The sequence below is a fragment of the Arctopsyche grandis genome, chromosome 8 (assembly GCF_051622035.1).
Source record: "Arctopsyche grandis isolate Sample6627 chromosome 8, ASM5162203v2, whole genome shotgun sequence".
In the NCBI taxonomy this organism is placed as follows: Eukaryota; Metazoa; Arthropoda; class Insecta; order Trichoptera; family Hydropsychidae; genus Arctopsyche; species Arctopsyche grandis.
In genome coordinates, this window is record NC_135362.1 from 1,996,297 (window position 1) to 2,016,265 (window position 19,969).

General features: G+C 32.8%; 2 protein-coding genes across 2 annotated transcripts in view; one reads left to right on the plus strand and one right to left on the minus strand.

The window, feature by feature from the left end:
• Window positions 1-19,969, plus strand: part of LOC143915612 (uncharacterized) — an 854,026-nt gene that overhangs the window by 295,253 nt on the left and 538,804 nt on the right. The gene's annotated exons all lie outside the window — the stretch shown is intronic.
• On the minus strand, window positions 7,044-15,622 carry LOC143916163 (kelch-like protein 15). The gene is made up of 11 exons (XM_077437100.1): window positions 15,580-15,622; window positions 14,584-14,741; window positions 14,323-14,480; window positions 14,075-14,244; window positions 13,790-13,987; window positions 13,529-13,711; window positions 13,292-13,447; window positions 12,761-12,900; window positions 12,480-12,687; window positions 7,398-7,572; window positions 7,044-7,319 (listed from the first exon to the last, which is right to left on the minus strand). The coding sequence occupies exons 2-11, from the start codon at window positions 14,700-14,702 to the stop codon at window positions 7,210-7,212; spliced, it is 1,617 nt and encodes a 538-aa protein (XP_077293226.1). The 5' UTR covers window positions 14,703-14,741; window positions 15,580-15,622; the 3' UTR covers window positions 7,044-7,209.

Below are 19,969 nucleotides of genomic sequence, written 5' to 3' on the forward strand. Positions count from 1 at the left end.
CAAAGCGCCTCCCTGGCCAGAAACATTGTACAAAGTAAATACATATCAATATATGGTCAAATATGAACCCGTGCCTTTGTTCAAAGCATTATATGCTAACCACTAGTCCGTTTTTTTGGCTTCGGATGAAAAGCTTTCCTACTTGTTCTAACATCACATCGTCATCGTCATCACCCAGCCTTGAAAATATTCCATCGATGACTTCAAATATCAAACTCCGTAGTCCTTTTCGTAAAAGTATTGATGCGAATAACAGTTGTGAAATACTAATACAAAATATTTAATCTATTTAATGAACCTGTCACATTAACTGTCACATTTTTAATACGATACTATTACATTATTTAAAAATAAAAATGTTATTCAAATTAATTTTTATACGAAAATGACAAATGACAATGCTTACTCGTCTTGCTTAGAGAATTTCCGTCATAGTTTTCGGAGACAAATTTAAACACTTCACAATTTTGTTCGATTTTTTCACCGCAAATATTATAAATTTATGACGAATAACGGACGACCAAAACTTCGACTTTTTAGTTACTGGGTAAGCAAGCAACAATTATGCAAGTTCATATCAAACAAAGATCAAGTAAAAATAAAAAAAAAAACAACAAATTGGGCAATATAAAAGATTTTTGAACAAAAGAAGGGTAACTTTTAACGAAGTGATGGCTAACGTACTTCACTGCTCGAGATAATCCATTAAAATATAAATATAATAAGTAGAGGTAGGACCGGAAGCGTGCTTTTTCTAGGAAACAGGGCGTTTTGGGTCTATTTTCCAGGAAACGGGGGAAACTACAAAGCTATAGAGCAGAAAAAACGGTTCACCATAAAAATGAAAAATGCACGGCGAACAATGAACAATGAACGGTGCAAAGTGCCGTCGGTCCTTGATAATAAGATAAATCTGCTCGTTATATAATATTTCCACTCGTGTATATTTGACCGTATTAGTAGAATGTACATTGTACTATTTATATACATATGTACATCAGTGGCGTATATTGGGTGTGTGCTAGGTGTGCGGCGCACACCCGTGAAAACCAAAGACCACATAAAGTAGTATTTTAATACAAAATAATGTGTTGTTGTATAAACAGGCATTGATGTGTATGGTGTATTTACCGCGTGCGCTAAATGTATGGTGTATGGTGTGGTGTGCAGTCTGCAGCGTGTTGTGTGATGTTAGATGTAGTTTGTGCGCCGCGACGAGAGAATACCTATGCCGTGCAGCAAATTGGTGGGTTTGGTTGGAGTGTGCAGGCGGATATTCGCTTGTATAGGTTTGTTCGCGATATTAAGACGTACGGTGTGCTACGACTTCAGAGCACCGCGCACCGCACCGCACCGCACCGCACCGCACCGCACCACTCGGCAATTGACCGAATGCGATGCGACACGTGGTCTCGTACTTTTTCGCACATTCGTATTTTTATGGTCATATCTCAGTCATACCTCTAATAACTAATAATGGCTAACAGTGTTCAAGACATTTTAACTATTCCGTTTTCAAATAGAAGTTTTGAGATAAAATTAAAAATAATTAAATATGGGAAACCGTGTCCGTCTCTTCCAAATTTATCCAGTTTGCATAAAGAAAAAACAAAAGTTTACACTAGACATTTTTGCGTTTCAAATTATAAAAAATTCGAATGGATTACAGGCTGTGAAATTCGATCCAAACTTTTCTGCTGGCCATGTTTATTGTTCTCCAAAGATATTAATGTGTGGAACAAAGAAGGATTTGCTGATCTCAACCATTTGACAGCAGCACTGAAGAAACACGAAGGATCGCAGGCACACGTTCAATCATTTCTTTCCATACAAATGTTTGGCAAACAACGAATCGACGTATTAATTGACAGTCAACGTAAAGCCGAAATAAGTCGACATAATGAACAAGTAAATGAAGTAGAGATGTTTTAAAACGAATTATTAACGCAATAATCTATCTAGGAAAACAAGAACTGTCCCTGCGAGGTCACGACGAGTCATGTAATTCCGTAAACAAAGGCAATTACATTGCATATCTAAATGCTCTTCGAGAATATGATTCTGTTTTAGATACTCATTTAAATACTGCTACTACCTTTCGTGGTACTTCTCCAAGTATACAAAATGACATAATCGAAGCAATCGCTCATGTTATTAAAGTTCATATAAAAAATGAAGTAGAGTCAGCAAGTTTTGTTGCTATTATTCTCGATGAAACTTCAGATATAATGACAAAATCACAGCTCTCAACAGTTTTACGTTTTGTATGTAAAGGCAATGTACATGAACGGTTTATTAGTTTTACAGACGTTAGTGCTGATAAAACATCTAATGGTCTATTCCGTCACGTGGTGAACATAGTTGAAGAATTTAAAATTCAAGACAAATTGGTTGGACAGACTTATGATGGAGCAAGTGTAATGAGTGGACACGTAAATGGTTTGCAATCCAAAGTCCTCAATGCTTATCCTTTTGCTCTTTTTACACACTGTTATGCTCATGTATTGAATTTAGTATTGCAGCAAGGTCTTTCTGATATTAAAGAAAGTAAATCATTTTTTCAAACTTTAAATGGATTGTCTACATACTTTTCAAAATCTTCCAAAAGAGTATTCGCTTTACAGGAATTTGTGACAAAAAGACTTCCCTCTGTAGCACCCACAAGGTGGAATTTTACATCTCGTTTAAGTAGCACAGTACAACAATACAGAAGTCAATTTACAGATTTTTTTCGACATGTTATAGAAAATTGTGAATTATGGGACACAGATACTGTTATAAAAGCACGAGGGTTTTTAGGCTTTTTAGAGGATTTTCAAACAATTAAACTTCTTCAAATTTTTTCAAAACTGTTTGGAATAACTGATGTTTTGTATAACATTCTTCAATCTAAATCTTCGGACGTTTTATATTGTTGTAAAAAAATTAATGATGTTTTGCAGCAACTGAAATACGAAAGGGATAATAATTTTGAAATGTTATGGAATAATTATTTAAATGAAAAAAATGATGATCATGATCGTAGGCCACAAAGATTAAAAAATTATTCAGAAGTAGAAGATAAAACTTCATTTCGTCAATTATATTTCAAAATAGTTGATAGCATAATCGCACAAGTCGAATGTAGATATTCTTCACTTTCCAAATTAGAATATTTCCACCTTCTTTGTAATGATAAATATGACGAATATAAAGAAAATTTTCCAAATGTTTTAATTAATAAATTAAAAGATTTTTATGGATCACTGTTTGATTATATTCGATTGAAAAACGAACTCATTGTGCTATATTCCAGCTCTGAATTTTCAGAGAAACCTGTTCATGAATTAATACAATTCATGACAAAAAATAACCTCAAATCTGGTTTTAAAGAGGTGTTTAAGCTGGGAGAATTAATATTAACGATACCAAGCAGTACAGCTTCAGCAGAACGTTCTTTTTCGGCGCTGAAAAGAATAAAAACTTGCTATAGAGGTACGCAAGGTCAAGATAGATTATGTGGCCTTAGCTTAATTTCAATAGAAAAAAAGTTATTGGTGGAATTAAAACAGAAAGACACATTCTATGCAGACGTGATTGAAAAGTTTATGTCTCAGAAACGTCGCATTGAACTTATGTATAAATAACTAATAAATTAAACATTTTTGTAATGCAAAACGAGTATTTTTTTTTAATTGCTAATTTTATACCCTATGCCCTACGGCATACACAGCACACCCGGTATTAACACCCACCGTCCGCCACTGATGTACATACAATACACATATGTACATATGAATGTTTTACATGTTTAGGTATTGGTTACAAAATGGACCGATGTATATCGAATATAATATATCGAAGATACATTAGTTTATCTAAAAAATATCTTAATTTCAATGAAACGATTCGTATCATATTTGTATAATATAGTATTGTTGTGCTCAAAGTGAGTATTGGAATCAATAGTCAGATGTTTTTCCTATTGATTGTGATATTTCATTGCTTTAAAATACTTATAATTAATTGTCTAGCGAATTTTAATAGTCAAAAATATATTTTTTTTACGGATTTTTTTTCCGAGCTATTTTATAATGGACCGAAAGAGAGACGGGGTTGAAAGTAACAGTTACTTTCGACCCCGAGTTATTTGTTACTTTCGACCCCAAACACGTTTTGCAACTTTGTGACCATTTGGATGAAATACCATCAATGATACGCGTAATTGGCTTATTATAATCGATAATAACATCATGTAAGTATTGATTACTATTAGTTCAATTAAGGATCTTGAGATTGAACCATTTTGTCACAAAAATACAAAAAATCAAAAAACTTACTTGTGTTCCAGAAAAACACAAATGTCGCTCGCCACACGTTTATTTTGGTTACCTGACAACTTGTTCACAGAATTTCCGTTAACCGAGGACGTGCTCCAGGCATTACGTATACGGCCATCTCTTTCTCAGACTGCCCGTTCACCGATATCTCGTTTACTGACGCAGCACTCCAGGCATTACGTATGTGGCCATCTCTTTCTCAGACTGTTCGTTCACAAATATAAAATAAGTCGTTCGCGGAACTCGAATAATTTTTTTCGGCTTTTCCCATAATTAAATTATTACACCGTTTACGATTCGCAGATGACTATTCAGCGCAATATCAATTTTTTCATAAAGTTTTAAATGCGTTTTCGAAAATAATTACTGTATTGAAATTGTCGGTCATGTCTACATGATAATTTCATAAATGAGAATAAATATATTTGATACTTTTGTGCCTTGAAAAATTACGCAAGCAGGGTTTGTCAACTAAGGCCGCAAACCAGGCAGAATTTTTTTTTCCAAATAGTTTTTTAGCTATCCAAACTTTTACGTATGCAGAGTTTCTAAACTAAGGTTCGCAAATCATTAAGGAAAAATAATAATTTAGATTTTAAACGGAACATTAAATATGTCGATGTCCGTCTGATCGGCTCTATGTTTAAACAATAAATAATCATGTAGTGGTATTGTAATTATTTTATATATACTTTCTATTCAATCTTTCATATGGAAATAATTATTTATATGTTTAGAACGAATTTTTAAAATTCTTTTTACATTTATTAAAAAAAATATTTGAATAATTTATTGTACGTAAAACTTTCTCGTATTAACACGACGTAAAATAATATGAAAGCTTTGAATAATTAATTCTTCATTGTGATGTTTAATAGAAAATCCTAGCAGATGTGGCCGAGAATACAAAAATAATGGCGCTAAAGCCTTTAAGATAACATAATTATAATATACACAAAAATAATTTATAAAATTATGTAGCTTGTAAATTCGTAAAATTCACTATATTACATTTTGTTTAGGGGGAATGAAAACTGTTTTATATGAGAGTTAATGCTGGAAAAGAAATGTAAATAATTCATCTTTCATTCCATTCCATGACTTTTATAGGGGCCTAAGGTAAAATAGACAATATGACAAAAATAAAAAGAGAAACAAATTAAAAAAATTAGGTCTGCTAAATATATTGGTATTTTTGATAAGAAAATATATAATACGATCCAACTGTCGGAATTTACCACTCAACTGGATACATACATACATACTACGTAGATACATATTATTTCTACATGCACGCATAGTTAAAGAAATAATGTAATTTATGTCAATGAAATAATGTCATTTTGAAATGCGTTTCCTGCTAAAAATTTTATATTCCAAAATATTTTAAGGAACGTTTTTATTTGTCTATTTTAGCTTCGGGTCCTAAAACATTCTGAAATATTATTAGCCTTGGTAAACAAAATCTTTACCGACTGAATCCTTGATTTCCAGCCATTAATAATATACATATGTCACATTTTATTAGCTAAGACAAACTTGGCCTTCACCTCCTTTAAACAAGAAATTGACCATTTTGAAGAAAAAAGAGACCACATTGTAGCCGCCCTTTAATTATTACATTTTAATAAATACACGATTGTCATCTTGCTCCTCTCAGATTAACACACGGGCCAAATGCCCGATTCCTTGGAATGAATTATTTTATAGAACTTTTTATAAGAAAATTAATAAAAAGCTTATTTATATATGTATTTAACTAGTGTTGTGCCCGATGAAATATCATTGCATGGGTTACGGCATATTAAGTTATCGAATAAAATAAAATGTTCGATTCGCATCGCGGTCTATTTTTATTATATACCTTTAAAATATAATTAATTAATATTTGTATTTAATTGTATAATATGAAAAAAATGGCTCAAAACCGCGTTAAATTAAATAACCGTTATGTATTTTTTATATGGCGTGACGTAAACAATTTCTAACCAGTAATATAGTGAACCTTAAGTTGAACTTGGTTCTAAAAGGAAAACTTTTTTTTATAAATTTGCTTCATTATTCACACTACTAAAGAAGCTATAATATATTTAATATCAAAACTCCGCAGATTTTTTTTTTAATTCGACAACATAAATCAATCAGCAAATGACTTTTCTTAAAATCACAGACATGATATTCCTTGCTATAAAGTATGTACAACTTTACAAATAAAAATCATTAACTAAAAACATAATTCTTCTTCAACATACATATCTACTTTAAATAATTCAGTAAAATTTATTCAAAAGAATAAAATGCTTTAACATAAAAAAAAAAATGATAAACTAACCCATAGCCACGTTGAAAATATTATAATTACTACAAGCACTAAAAAAGAAGTAAAATAAAGTAAAAATGAAAATGATGTATTTTATATAACATTCAAATTGCGGTCCAATTGAGTCACAAAAATGGATAAGTTGCGATTGATGGTGTGAATTATGTAGAATGCACTTAATTAGTTAAAATAAGTATCGATTTAAATAAATATTGTTGCCAAATGCATTTTTCTTATTAGGTCCCTGTATGCGACGTTAAAAAGTATGAAAGCATTGAATAATTCATTCTGCATTGTGATGTTTAATACAAAATCATAGCAAATGTGGAAGAGGATGCAAAAATAATGACGTTCAAACCACTATATGATATATTATTTATGTATTAACATTATAAAATTATTATATATAAAAAAATCAATTTATTACACCATCTTGTAGTTTCGGTAAATTCAATATATGTATTACATTTTGTTCAAGGGGAATGAAAGCCGCTTTATAGGTAAATGTTTTTGTTACGGGGTCTAATGTCAAAAAAATACGCAATACCATACAAATGAAAGAGAAACAAATTAAAAAATTAGGGCATTATAATGTGATCGATGTTTTGGCATTGCGCCAATTATTTTCCACTGGTCGTATGCTGGGTCGTACTCCTGTACTGCTCTCGAATTTTCTCCCCCTGAAAAAGACGGACTCAAATTAAAAAACCGATTTCAGGAAACAATTGATAAAAATCTGTATGTAAGTGGAAACCAACCAAAACAAATTATCTTTCCGTTAAAACATACTGCTTTTAAACCAAAATCTTTTACAAGTGAATCGCTCATTGAAGTCCAGGTGTCACTTAGAGGATCATATCGTTCCACATTACTAAGATAAGAAGAGCCATCACGTCCACCTACGCAATAGATGTAGTCATCAACTACGACCGCCTAAAAATTCAATAAAACAAAATTAACAGACATAAGAACTTCTACCGGCTCGTACGTAGGCATCACTGCATCACCTTAGCCAATCGGGTTTTTGTGTGACAGGTAAATGGGAGTCACAACAAAACATTCCCCGACTGAATATTCTTGACAAAACGTGCACAGACGAAGTGATAATAGGAATGTGATTAAAGACGTAATTATTGCTTATAAAGAGTTTCATTCAGGGCTGTGGAGTCGTTATAAAAAGCACGACTTTGATTCCGACTCCGATGTTAAAAAATTAAAAATGTAAAATTAAATTTTTTACAATTTTTTCCTCCTTTATTATGAATATATGTATATATATATATATATATATATATATATATATATATATATATATATATATATATATATATATATATATATATAAATATATATGTATATATATATGAATATATATATATATATATGAATATATGTATATATATATATATATATATATATATATATATATATATATATATATATATATATATATATATATATATATATATATCATCATTTACAGCCATTCGCCATCCACTGCTGGATGAAGGCCTCTCCAACACGCTTCCACTCGTCTCTGTTTTGCGCAACACTCATCCATCTCATTCCGCACATTTTCCTAATTTCGTTCACCCATCTTCCTTGCGGTCTTCCTTTTACTCTTTTGCCTTCTCTCGGGTACCATTCAAGCACTTCTTTTGTCCACCTTTCGTCCATCCTCCTAGCTACGTGACCCGCCCATTGCCATTTCAATCTCTTCACTCTATCCACTATGTCCACTACCCTTGTCATATTTCTCACCCACGTGTTCCGCTTTCTGTCTTTCCTCGTTATGCCAAGCATACAGCGTTCCATACTTCTTTGAGTGCATTGGATTTTATTTAGCATCTTGGCGTTCAGTGTCCAAGTTTCACATCCATACGTCATCACTGGCAAAACGCATTGATCAAAGATCCTTTTCTTCAGGCAGAGTGGCATTTTTGATTTAAAAACAGCATTCATCCGTCCAAATGCACTCCATCCTAATTTCATACGTCTCTTTATCTCTTCATTTTTACTACCAGACATGTCAATTATTTGACCTAAATATAAATAATTATTTACTACTTCTACTGGTTTATCATCTAAGGGGATGCTATCAGGCATGCAATAACTATTGAACATTAGTTTAGTCTTATCTACGTTAATTTTTAATCCTACTTTTCTACTTTCCCTGTCCAGCTGTGTTAGTCTGATAAGTAGGTCAGCTGAATCACGAGCTACTAAAACTATATCGTCTGCGAACCGAAGGTGACTCAAAAAGCGACCATTGATGTTTACTCCGGCTGTATCCCAATCCAAGTTCCTGAAAACTCCCTCAAGCACCGCATTGAATAACTTGGGCGAGATTGTATCTCCTTGTCTTACTCCTTTTCCTATGCTAAATCTATCTGTACCCGAAAAAATTTTAACCGAAGCTGTGGCATTCTTATATATTGCAGCTAACAGTCCCACATAGGGTTCCGGCACTCCCTGTGTTTGTAGAGCGTTAAGTACTGCATTATGACTAACTGTATCGAAGGCTTTCTCATAATCGACGAAACCTAGGCACAATGGCCGTTGATATTCGTTGGCGCGCTCGATTAGTTCGCCAACTACTTGGAGGTGGTACATTGTGCTGAAATTTGCCCTAAACCCTGCCTGCTCTATAGGTTGGTTCTCGTCGAGGATATTCTTCAGCCTATCTGTAATAACCTTCGTGAAGAGCTTGTAGGCCGCTGAAAGTAAACTAATGGGTCGGTAGTTCTTGATATCGCTTTTGTCGCCTTTTTTGTGTATTAAAATGATAGTTGCGTTATTCCATCCTTCTGGTATAGCTTGGTTCTGGATGCATTTGCTGAAAAGCCTAGCTAAGATATTAATTAGGGGGGGGCCGCCACATTTTAGTAAGTCAATGGGAATATTATCTTCCCCTGGGGTTTTACCGTTTTTTGCAGTTTTTAGCGCGGCCTCTACTTCGCTAGGCAATACTGCAGGAACCCTTTGGCCGTGTGTCAATTTCGGAGCGGGAAATTGACCGTTGTTGTTCTCGTAAAGTTTTGCATAGAACGTATAAACTCTGTCTATGATCTCTTCTCTATTCCTAATTATTACTCCGCTCTCTGATCTGATTGCGATCATTTGGTTTTTGCTTAAGAAAAGATCTTGTTTGCACTTTTTCAGGCTACGGTTATTCTTAATGGTATTTTCGATTAGCTTGCTGTTAAAATCCCTGACATCCCTGACTATTCTCTTCTTAATTTCCTTATTTACTAGATTGTATTCTTGCTTATTATTATCCCTATCTAACTTCCTTTTATTCTTAATTAGATTTTTGGTTTCCTCTGAAATTTTACTTAGCTTAATCTGTTTCCTGAGTCCAAATAATTTCTTACCTGTTGAGGCTAGAACCGAACTAATTACAGTGTTCAATTCCTCGATGTCTGCTTCTGGGTTTAATTTCCCGTATCGATTTCCAAGTTCGAGTTCGAATTCCTTTTTCCTAGACCTTAGTTGAGCGAAATCTGGAGAGTTACTGCATCCTTTTATTAATTTCCTACGTTCGCAATTTATATTAATGGCCATCCTGGCACGGACTAATCTGTGATCGCTACCTATATCTACTTTACTTAAAACACTAACGTCTTTAACGGAGTGCAGGACATTTGTTAGGATGAAATCGATTTCGTTTCTGTCTCCTTTAGGACTCTCCCAAGTCCACTTATTGTTGGTGTTTTTCCTGAAAAATGAATTAGTGATAAAGAGCCTGTTGTGTTCTGCGAATTCTATGAGGCGATCGCCTCTGTCGTTTCTTTGGCCGGTACCAAAATTGCCTACTGCTCTTTCTGTGTTTGCCTTTTGTCCTATTTTTGCGTTAAAGTCGCCCATGATTATTTTAAAGTGGTGGCGGCTATTATCGTATGCGCCCTGTAGTTTTTCGTAGAAGTCTTCTATTTCCTCGTCTGGGTGGCTAGATGTGGGGGCGTACACTTGGAAGATTTGACAAGTGTACCTGCTCGAGATTCTTAATACTACATAGCATATACGTTCCGATATGTCGTTTATTTCTATAATATTTCTTTCTATTCTCTTATTGATAAGAAACCCTACTCCTCCTATTCTACCATTTGGTAGCCCTCTCCAGTAGAGACAGTTACCACTTTTTAGGATTATTTGGTTTTCCTGTTTTCGTCTTACTTCGCTAAGTCCTACTAAATCCCATTTGATACTTTCTAATTCATTCTCTAATGCAAGCACACTTCCTTCACTCGATAACGTTCTTACATTGTACGTGGCTAAATACAGGTTTCTATTAGCTAAGCTATCATCCATTGTCACTCTTACCTTGTTGGAGGTTTGGATATTATTTTTCTCGCATTTATCCAAGATGTGTTGAGAAAAAGGCGGTACTTGAGAGAGATTTCCATTCAAGGAGTGAGTTCTTACCGCCATAGACTCTTCTCTGTGGTCAGCTTTGACAGATAGTCATCCTAGGTATCACTTGGATCACTTATGAATTATTACATGCCATTTAACAGGGTTACTTTGTAAGTGAAAGTAGTTAGTTATGATAATAATAGATTAGCAATTGTTATACTACTTTTTTACAGATCTTTATCGTGAGACGCCTCTTTGGAGACAACGGATTTATATATGTGTGAGTGCGGTTTGCAATTTAATATTTTAATAATAAATTTAGTAAAGAATATAAAATTACACGAATTACTTTGATATAATTTAAATATGAGAAAGAAATGATAGACAGTTGGGAAACACTGTTTCTGCTTGTTATTAAATAAAGTTCGTTAAAAATTTTGCTGGAAGCAATTATGTGGAAGATTTATTGCTTCTGTGGGACAAACTATTGACTGACGGGAAAGGACCTTATTTTTTGTATTCAGGTAGGGAGATATTACGAATATACCCCGGCCGTATTGGCTTTGCACAGATTTTAGACACAAACAAAAAAAAAAAAAAACTAATATGACAAAATTTTACGAATTCACTGATATAAATACGCTTTACGACCGATCTGCTGATTATTTTTACACTTAAATTATACTAGGATGCAATTAGTAAAATAAGTGAGCGGATGGTTAAGTTTTTAGATTTAATTTCGTGCAATAGCCGGGTTTAAGCGAGTAGTAGCGGGGAGAACGCAGAGCACGTCTTCCCCGCATGACACGATAGACCGAACTCATATATATATATATATATATATATATATATATATATATATATATATAAATATATATATATATATATATATATATATATATATATATATATATATATATATATATATATATATATATATGTATATATATATATATATATATATATATATATATATATATATATAAAACTATACGAGAACAACAACGGTCAATTTCCCGCTCCGGAATCGACACATGGCCAAAGGGTTCCTGCAGCAAAGTAGAGGCCGCGCTAAAAACTGCAAAGAACGGTAAAACCCCAGGGGAAGATAATATTCCCATTGACTTACTAAAATGTGGCGGCCCCCCCTAATTAATATCTTAGCTAGGCTTTTCAGCAAATGCGTCCAGAACCAAGCTATACCAGAAGGATGGAATATCGCAACTATCATTTTAATACACAAAAAAGGCGACAAAAGTAAAACTAAATTATAAATATGTACTATTGATCATTATTACGAAAAAAAAAAAATGCAATGTAAACGTGAAACCAAAGTCGGAGTCACTTGATTTTTTAACGATTCCAACTCCTGCGAAAAAGCCACGACTCTATGACTCTGACTCTGCACATCTGGTATTGTTTGTTTTTATTTGAACGCGAAAAATTATATATAAATTTTTGTTAGAATAAAAGTTTAAACTTACAGATAATGAACTCGTCGCCGTTTTCATCGGTCTCAAAGTCTTCCATCTATTTGTTTTCGTGCTGAATGTTTCAACAGAATTTAAACGACTGCTACCAGTATACCCACCAAATACATAAATGTCTTCTTTATAGACTACTGAGGTGTGATTATATCTACTATCATTCATGGGGGCAACTTTTTTCCAGCTGTTTTTAACGTAATCGTATCTGAAAACAAAGCGAGAATTATCATTACTAAAATTTTAAAATAGCATTAAATTTTATAGCAAAATTCACTCACTCTTCTACGGAGTTTGAAGCACCGAATCCGCCAATCACGAAGATTCGGTCACTAACTACAGCTGCTGTCGAAGCCGATCTTTTACATTTCATTGCTTCTAATTTATTTAGTTTTCTTGTAAGAAGTCTAATCGAGTAAACCTACAAAAAATTGTCATGTCAATTGAGTCTGTGTGTACAAAAGTTTCATTTAAAATCCATTGAGCGGTTTAGGAGATTAACATAAAATAATAGACTTACTTATACGAAAGGGTAATACTTAAAATTTTGAAAAATAATTACTTTATTACAGTTAGCAATTATGTACATGATTGACTTACAAAAAGTTTAATTAACGGTGTTTAAATTATCTTAAAACACACGCACATTTTTAAAAACCATTGAAAATGTAATCAATGTTTAATTCCGAGTACAGATAAGTACATTCAAAGTTTATTACAAATTCTCGAAGTTGCATTTTCTTACGATTATGTAAAAGTAATTTGTATGTAGATAAAGTGTTATGAAATAGAAAATTGATATTATTGCATACCTCATTAGTGACATTTCCATTTGTATCCCGTCCGCCAAATATAAATATTTTTTTTTTCAAAATAACTGAAGAAAATTGAGTGATTTTAATAGCAGTGTGAGATAATTCACTCCATGAATTTGTTATTGGGTTGTAAATATCTATTATACCCGATATCTGAAATGGAGTATTTCACATTTTGTGAACATGTTAATTAATAAATGAAAAAGTGAACAATGGAATGGAAAATACACTTACGTCACGATGAGATCCCCCAAAAATCAAAACTTTTTTATGTATATTTCGGCATTTGGCATTCATCAAGCTCAAAGAAGATCTCTTTTCGGGCATTTGGTGCCACCGTAAGGCATCCAACACAATTGAAAATGGAGATTCCGAATCGGATTCGCAACACAGTGACCTCACTTCTTCCAGTAAAAACTTTAAAAGCAAATGATATACGAATATTAAAACATCAGTCAACTCATATTAAGATGCAGGCAAAAATAAAAACCCAACCGAAACATCACAAAGGGGTAATCGAATATATTTCATCAGAGAATACAGATCTTTCTTCCTATTGTTCCAATCGTATTTATTCCACTTGGATAGTCCTTTGAACACCTGAGCTTCTGATGATTCTTGCAAATCATCGGATGAAAGCATTTGCTTCACATTCTCAACAGACAAGTTTAAGTACTTTTCGTGACTTGTTATCTTAAAATAAAAGTTAATTTTACAAAAACAAATATTTTTACGGAAATAAATATTTTCTTAAAAAAATAATATATGGGCGAGACTTACTTTTGAAAAGTTATATAATAAATATTTGTCAATATCTTCTGTTTTTTGTGATACTCGTTGGTTGTCCCGACATTCTGTCTTTAAAAACGAATAACAATTCTTCTTAAGGTCATCTAGTTGCAAAATTTCGGCCAACTTTAAAATATTTGCCACCTGTTCTATTGTCATTTCTGAAAAAAATCGCTCATAAAATTAAACCGCTGGCACAATTACAAAATTCGTCAATTGAGAAATTCGTTAATTCTCACCCAAAGTGCCCTTATACAGAAATTCGAAAACCTTGTCCACAGATTCTTTTCTAATTCCATCATCGCAAATCTTCAATTCTCGTATATCCATATTTTGATCAAGTTTTGCCCTAAAGTAAGGGCTTGCACTGTACAAGATTGATTTGTGGGTGTGATATCTAAAATTGCATTACAAATTAATTTAAGCCGCTTCGTTAGTACATATGTAGGTATATCCCGCGTGTTATATAATAAAATAATTAATGCGTTGAAAATTCTCACCTTTTCTTCAAAATAATCAAATCGATGTCGGAAAACATTCCTTGCGTATAAAAATTTTGCATCCATTGCATGTGGGAGAATCCATATTGCATTTGTTTTTGATGATTGTTGTCGCTCATTTTCAAAATTGGGAATTTGTAGGCAAAATTAGCAATTTACTAAAATGAAAAAAGGAAGGGGAAAAAACAAAGAGTTGAAATAATAAAAAAATAACAAAGTTGCAAGTGGGAAAACGCGTATCGCATTTGTGTTTAAATATTACGTAGTATAATACATTGCATAATATGAAATTAATACTCCAATACTATAAAATATTATCCTAAAAGTTGATTTATGATAACATATTGTACAGTTTTATTTTTTTAATGAAATTTCTATATACATATTTTAAGCATATGATTACATATTGTAGCATATATGTACTAAAAATTATTACATATTGTAGCATATACTACGCCGGTTAAGTGCAATTGGATTAAGCCGAGGTGCATCCCTGACACTGTGCGACCGTTATAATTGGTTTCAAGGATTACTAAGTGCATGTAGGCTAAACAATGGTCCCCGAGTTGGCCGTTATTGGTCCCGTCTCAGAAGTGACCGATACCGTGGTATCGTAGGACCGAATGTCGTGGGAATACATATCCGAGTACGTGACCAAAACAATAGGTAAACAAATCAGACGTCGAAGATGTCCTGAGAGACCTGCCCTTTATAAGGCGGTACTTTGGCGATATCAAGACATTCTGGACGGAGCACTGCCAGTGTGTGTAACTCCTTAATCACCAATAAATGCTGTGACACGACTTTGGCCTTTTACTTAAATCCTCCACCCACCCCTACGCAACAATATTATATTTGTCGAGCATCAAATAAATTAAATAGTTAACAAAATTTAAATGAATTAATAGAAATTTAAAATCGAATTATGATTTTTATGAATGTTTTGTTATATAATGTGTAAAATCTAAATTTACTTCTGCATATTTAAGTGCTTACCTTTGAGTCTCCAAGTCAACAATATTTTGAATCCGCTGTCGTTCGCGTTTTATATCAATTTATTGGTAAATACGATAAGAAAATATCTATCACGATCTAATTGATTTTTCGAAGCTTAATTTATTTTTAAATTTGATACATAATTGGCAGATATCGGACACATTTTTATCTAGATAATTTATTAAAAATTCAATAGCAGCCTTTGCTGCTATTGAATTTTTAATCATTTTGGGATGCGATTAAATAACGTCATTTTCTGTTATAAACCAAAATATTTTACAGATTTGATCACCTGTTGCAACCCTGCAAAGTAAAATCCAAGTTATTTGGTCCAAACTATTTAATCCAAGCTACTTGTATCGTGTCAACACGGAATAAGGTGGCCATCAAATTTCTTACAATTCTTATGTCGTAGCAAGACAGAATATGAAATTATATTTCTTAAGGATGTGACTATTTGTACATACAGTATCAACGAATTATTGGCTATTTGTACATGCAGTACATAAGTACATAAGAAGATTATTAGAATTAGGATTTAAGACTAATAAATTATAAGATTAGACATGTCGATGATGGAAAATGGCGAAGTCTGGGAAAATTTCAAAGATGGTGGCAGCATAAAATACTATACATCTCCAAAAAACTGCACGTGCAGTTTTTGGAAATCATACATTGTTCCTTGTCGCCATATTTTATTTGTGCGGGAGAAACGAAAAATCGAAGCATTTCCAGAGGAATGTTTTCAAAAAAGATGCAAAAATCAAGATATTGAAGTCGAATCACGAATTGATTCGAATTCAGATGAAGAATTTCTCAGTAGTGATAGTGAAAATCAGAAACCTTTAAAGGACAATGGAAAATTTAATATGAAATTCAATGCCATTAAAAATTTAAGAATAAAATCAAAAGCAAAAGCATCTTCGATACTTTATGCACAAATAGCCACATCAATTTCTTAATCATTCCTCTAACTATCTATATAATTGTATGTGTGTTCCTTTGATTTGAAATTTCTACTAGTATTTTGCCCGTTGACATTTCATATGTGGTTTTGAAAAAAAATCAAAATTTATAAACAAAAAATAAGAATTTTATTAGGAACAAGAGCTATATTATTAATTTGCATATACATACATGCGTATACTGAATACATATTATTATTTTTTTATTTATACCAGGAAGGCCTAACAGGTAACCCCAAAGCGCCTCCCTGGCCAGAAACATTGTACATTTGATACGAGTATTATTATACAAAGTAAATAAATATCAATTACATCCATACATCTATGGTCAAATATGAACCCGTGACCACTTTGTTCAAAGCATTATACCACACATTTTCCAGACTTGCAGTTTGCAGTTTCCAGAATGCAGTTTGTGTCTGCATGCTTGTACGTACATACTTGTATAATGCTCAAGTATGGCTACGCCAAATTAAAAACAGTCAAAATAAAATATAAGTGCTGACCGTTAAATATAAAATACCGATCAAACGATTTGGCCATGTATTATAATTACTGCCCGTTTGTCTACCAAACACTGCTTGTTTATTTTATTTACAGACCATACATACATGTAGTATAATAATTAATTTAATAACCTACAAAAGGCATTTGAAGCTGTCGGCTAATTAAATACCGCATATTCAAATTATTGTCTTAATCAAACACCAAACTTTTTGTGGCCTGTATTATTATTATTTAAAAAATGCAAATAATTGCCCATCAAACAAAATTCTTACGATATTAGAAAAATTTTCCTTTAAGTGACATTTTTGTGGGTATTGATGAATTTTCAGTGTAAATAATTTTCGTTGAATGTAATCACTTGGATTACATGAAATATTCTCTTATCACATATCAACATATGAAATCAACTTACTTTCAAAGAAAAGCATTATATTACCTCGGAGCACACACATATATAAGTAAATTTAGATTATATAACAAAATATTGACGAAAATTAGAATTCAATTAAAAATGCATTTTAATTTATTTTGCTTCACTCAATCAATTATGTTTATCAAAAAAATTCGATAATGAAACATACGTACATAGACGCTTCAATCAATCAATTATGTTTATTGAATACTTATGAAAAATAAATTAAAAATAGATAATGAAACATACATACATAGACGTTCACGAGCTATGAGAGCAGTTTCGTACGCACACAATAATATACCGGCTATGAGAGCATTTTCGATACAAATTGAGCGCAAATGTAGGGAAACTCACACAAGATATATGTTCTTCCAGTTGTGGGATTTTGTTTAAAATTTATTAGTATATAAATCACTATATATACATATGTATGTATATATTATACACTTAAATATTAAGAAGATAACAATAATTCAAAAGGTCTATCTCTAGATCTCGTAGTTCGGATTCCATTCCGTAGCATCCTTTAATTTAACAATAACGTTACAATTAGATCAAGCTTTGTAAAAATAAAGGACCGAAAATCCGAAAGAGAGACGGGGTTGAAAGTAACAGTTACTTTCGACCCCGAGTTATTTGTTACCTTCGACCCCAAACACGTTTTACAACTTTGTGACCATTTGGACGAAATACCGTCAATGATACGCTTAATTGGCTTATTATAATCGATAATAACATCATGTAAGTATTGATTACTATTAGTTCAATTAAGGATCTTGAGATTTAATCCATTTTGTTACAAAAATACAAAAAATCAAAAACCTAAAAACACAAATGTCACTCGCCACACGTTTATTTTGGTTACCTGACAACTCGTTCACAGAATTTCGTTAAAATAAGTCGTTCGCGGAACTTGAATATTCTTTTTCGGCTTTTTCCATAGTTAAATTATTACATCGTTTACGATTCGCAGAGGCAATTCTCGAAAAAATTGGACTATTCAGCGCAAAATCAATTTTTTCAATAAGTTTTAAATGCGTTTTCGAAAATAATTACTGTATTGAAATTGTCGGTCATATCTACATGATAATTTCATAAATGAGAATAAATTTATTTGATACTCTTTGTGCCTTGAAAAATTTCGCAAGCAGGGTTTGTCAACTAAGGCCGCAAAACTTTATTTTTTAGCAGGGTTTCTAAACCGGGCAGAATTTTTTTTTCCAAATAGTTTTTTAGCTATCCAAACTTTTACGTATGCAGAGTTTCTTAACTAAGGTTCGCAAATCGTCATTATGAACTTTGCTTTTGATAAAAAAAGGGAGAATCTTTGGTTTTCGATTTTTAAATAATGCATGTATAAATGATTAAGTTGGCATGCATGAGTTGAAGAATGCCACAGTTGTCATCTTGTACGTGTGACACTTAGACGAACACTATCGTTGTGGCGCTCCGCCGAGTAAACAACATTTTAGGCCGCCCAACGAATCTCATTTACTGTACCACCTTTGTCTTGTGACAAACAGATCTTACACATACACATGTATGTATGCAGTGACGGACTGGGACTGACCCAGGATTTAAAAAAATTCCCCCCCCCCCATATAACAAAATTTTCTTCTTTCCACCACGCTAAAAATCAAGGGTAAAAAATAAATAAAATTTAAAAAAAATGGGAATAAACAAATTTAGGTACAAGAAAAGTTGTACCTAAATTTTGTCCTAGGTAAATAGAATGCATCATAAAAGAATGCGGCATAAAAGCGGCTTTTATTTAGAGTTCCGCAAAAAATATTTCTTAAAAAGAGTAAAATCTTACGTATGGACGGATTCTAGACCAAGGTTCGCAAGCTCAAGGATTCTGCTATTCATATCTAAAATGAGCGCGTATACGTATGTATGTATTGACGTATTTATCGGACATTGATTTAAATTATCGTGCATTTCAACCAATTGAAAAAAGATACATTTGTTGTTCGTACTACTTAATCTTCGGGTCTGCATATTCACGCTTACCCTATTTAAAATATACGAATAATAACACTTATTCCATAATTTGAAATATTATATGCATTACTTCGTAACGTCTACGATAGTTCGTTTACGACCGTTGCTACACAGACCTGTCGTTCACAGCCATTTCTTTCGGAAAGGTTGCTCGAAAGCGGTACCCACACGGGAAAATTTGGCTATTGTCGCAACCCACTATGGACAACTCGCTACTGCGATACCCACTCAAACCGGGTTGACTTGTCGCCCGTCCCCACAAACTCTCGTATGCGCAGGTAACAAATTTGACTGAAATACTATTGTCCCAATCGCCCATCCCCACCTATCGCCTTCTACACAGCATTGAAAGTTCAACTGAAATACTTTTCGCACTCGCCGAAATTTTTCCCTAAGGCATACATATATGAACACGTGAATTTTTGTTTGTTTTATCGTCACTTGTTTGTGTGGTTTATAGTTAGCCGAGTATTTTTATGGTAGGATACTATAATACTAA

Excerpts from the sequence above, each read along its gene's own strand:
- LOC143916163 (XM_077437100.1), bottom strand. The coding sequence starts at position 14,702 with ATGAGCGACAACAATCATCAAAAACAAATGCAATATGGATTCTCCCAC. Across the intron at positions 13,448-13,528 it reads TTGGGGGATCTCATCGTGAC|ATATCGGGTATAATAGATAT; the intron begins GTAAGTGTATTT and ends ACTCCATTTCAG. Across the intron at positions 7,320-7,397 it reads CGGAAAGATAATTTGTTTTG|GGGGAGAAAATTCGAGAGCA; the intron begins GTTGGTTTCCAC and ends CGTCTTTTTCAG.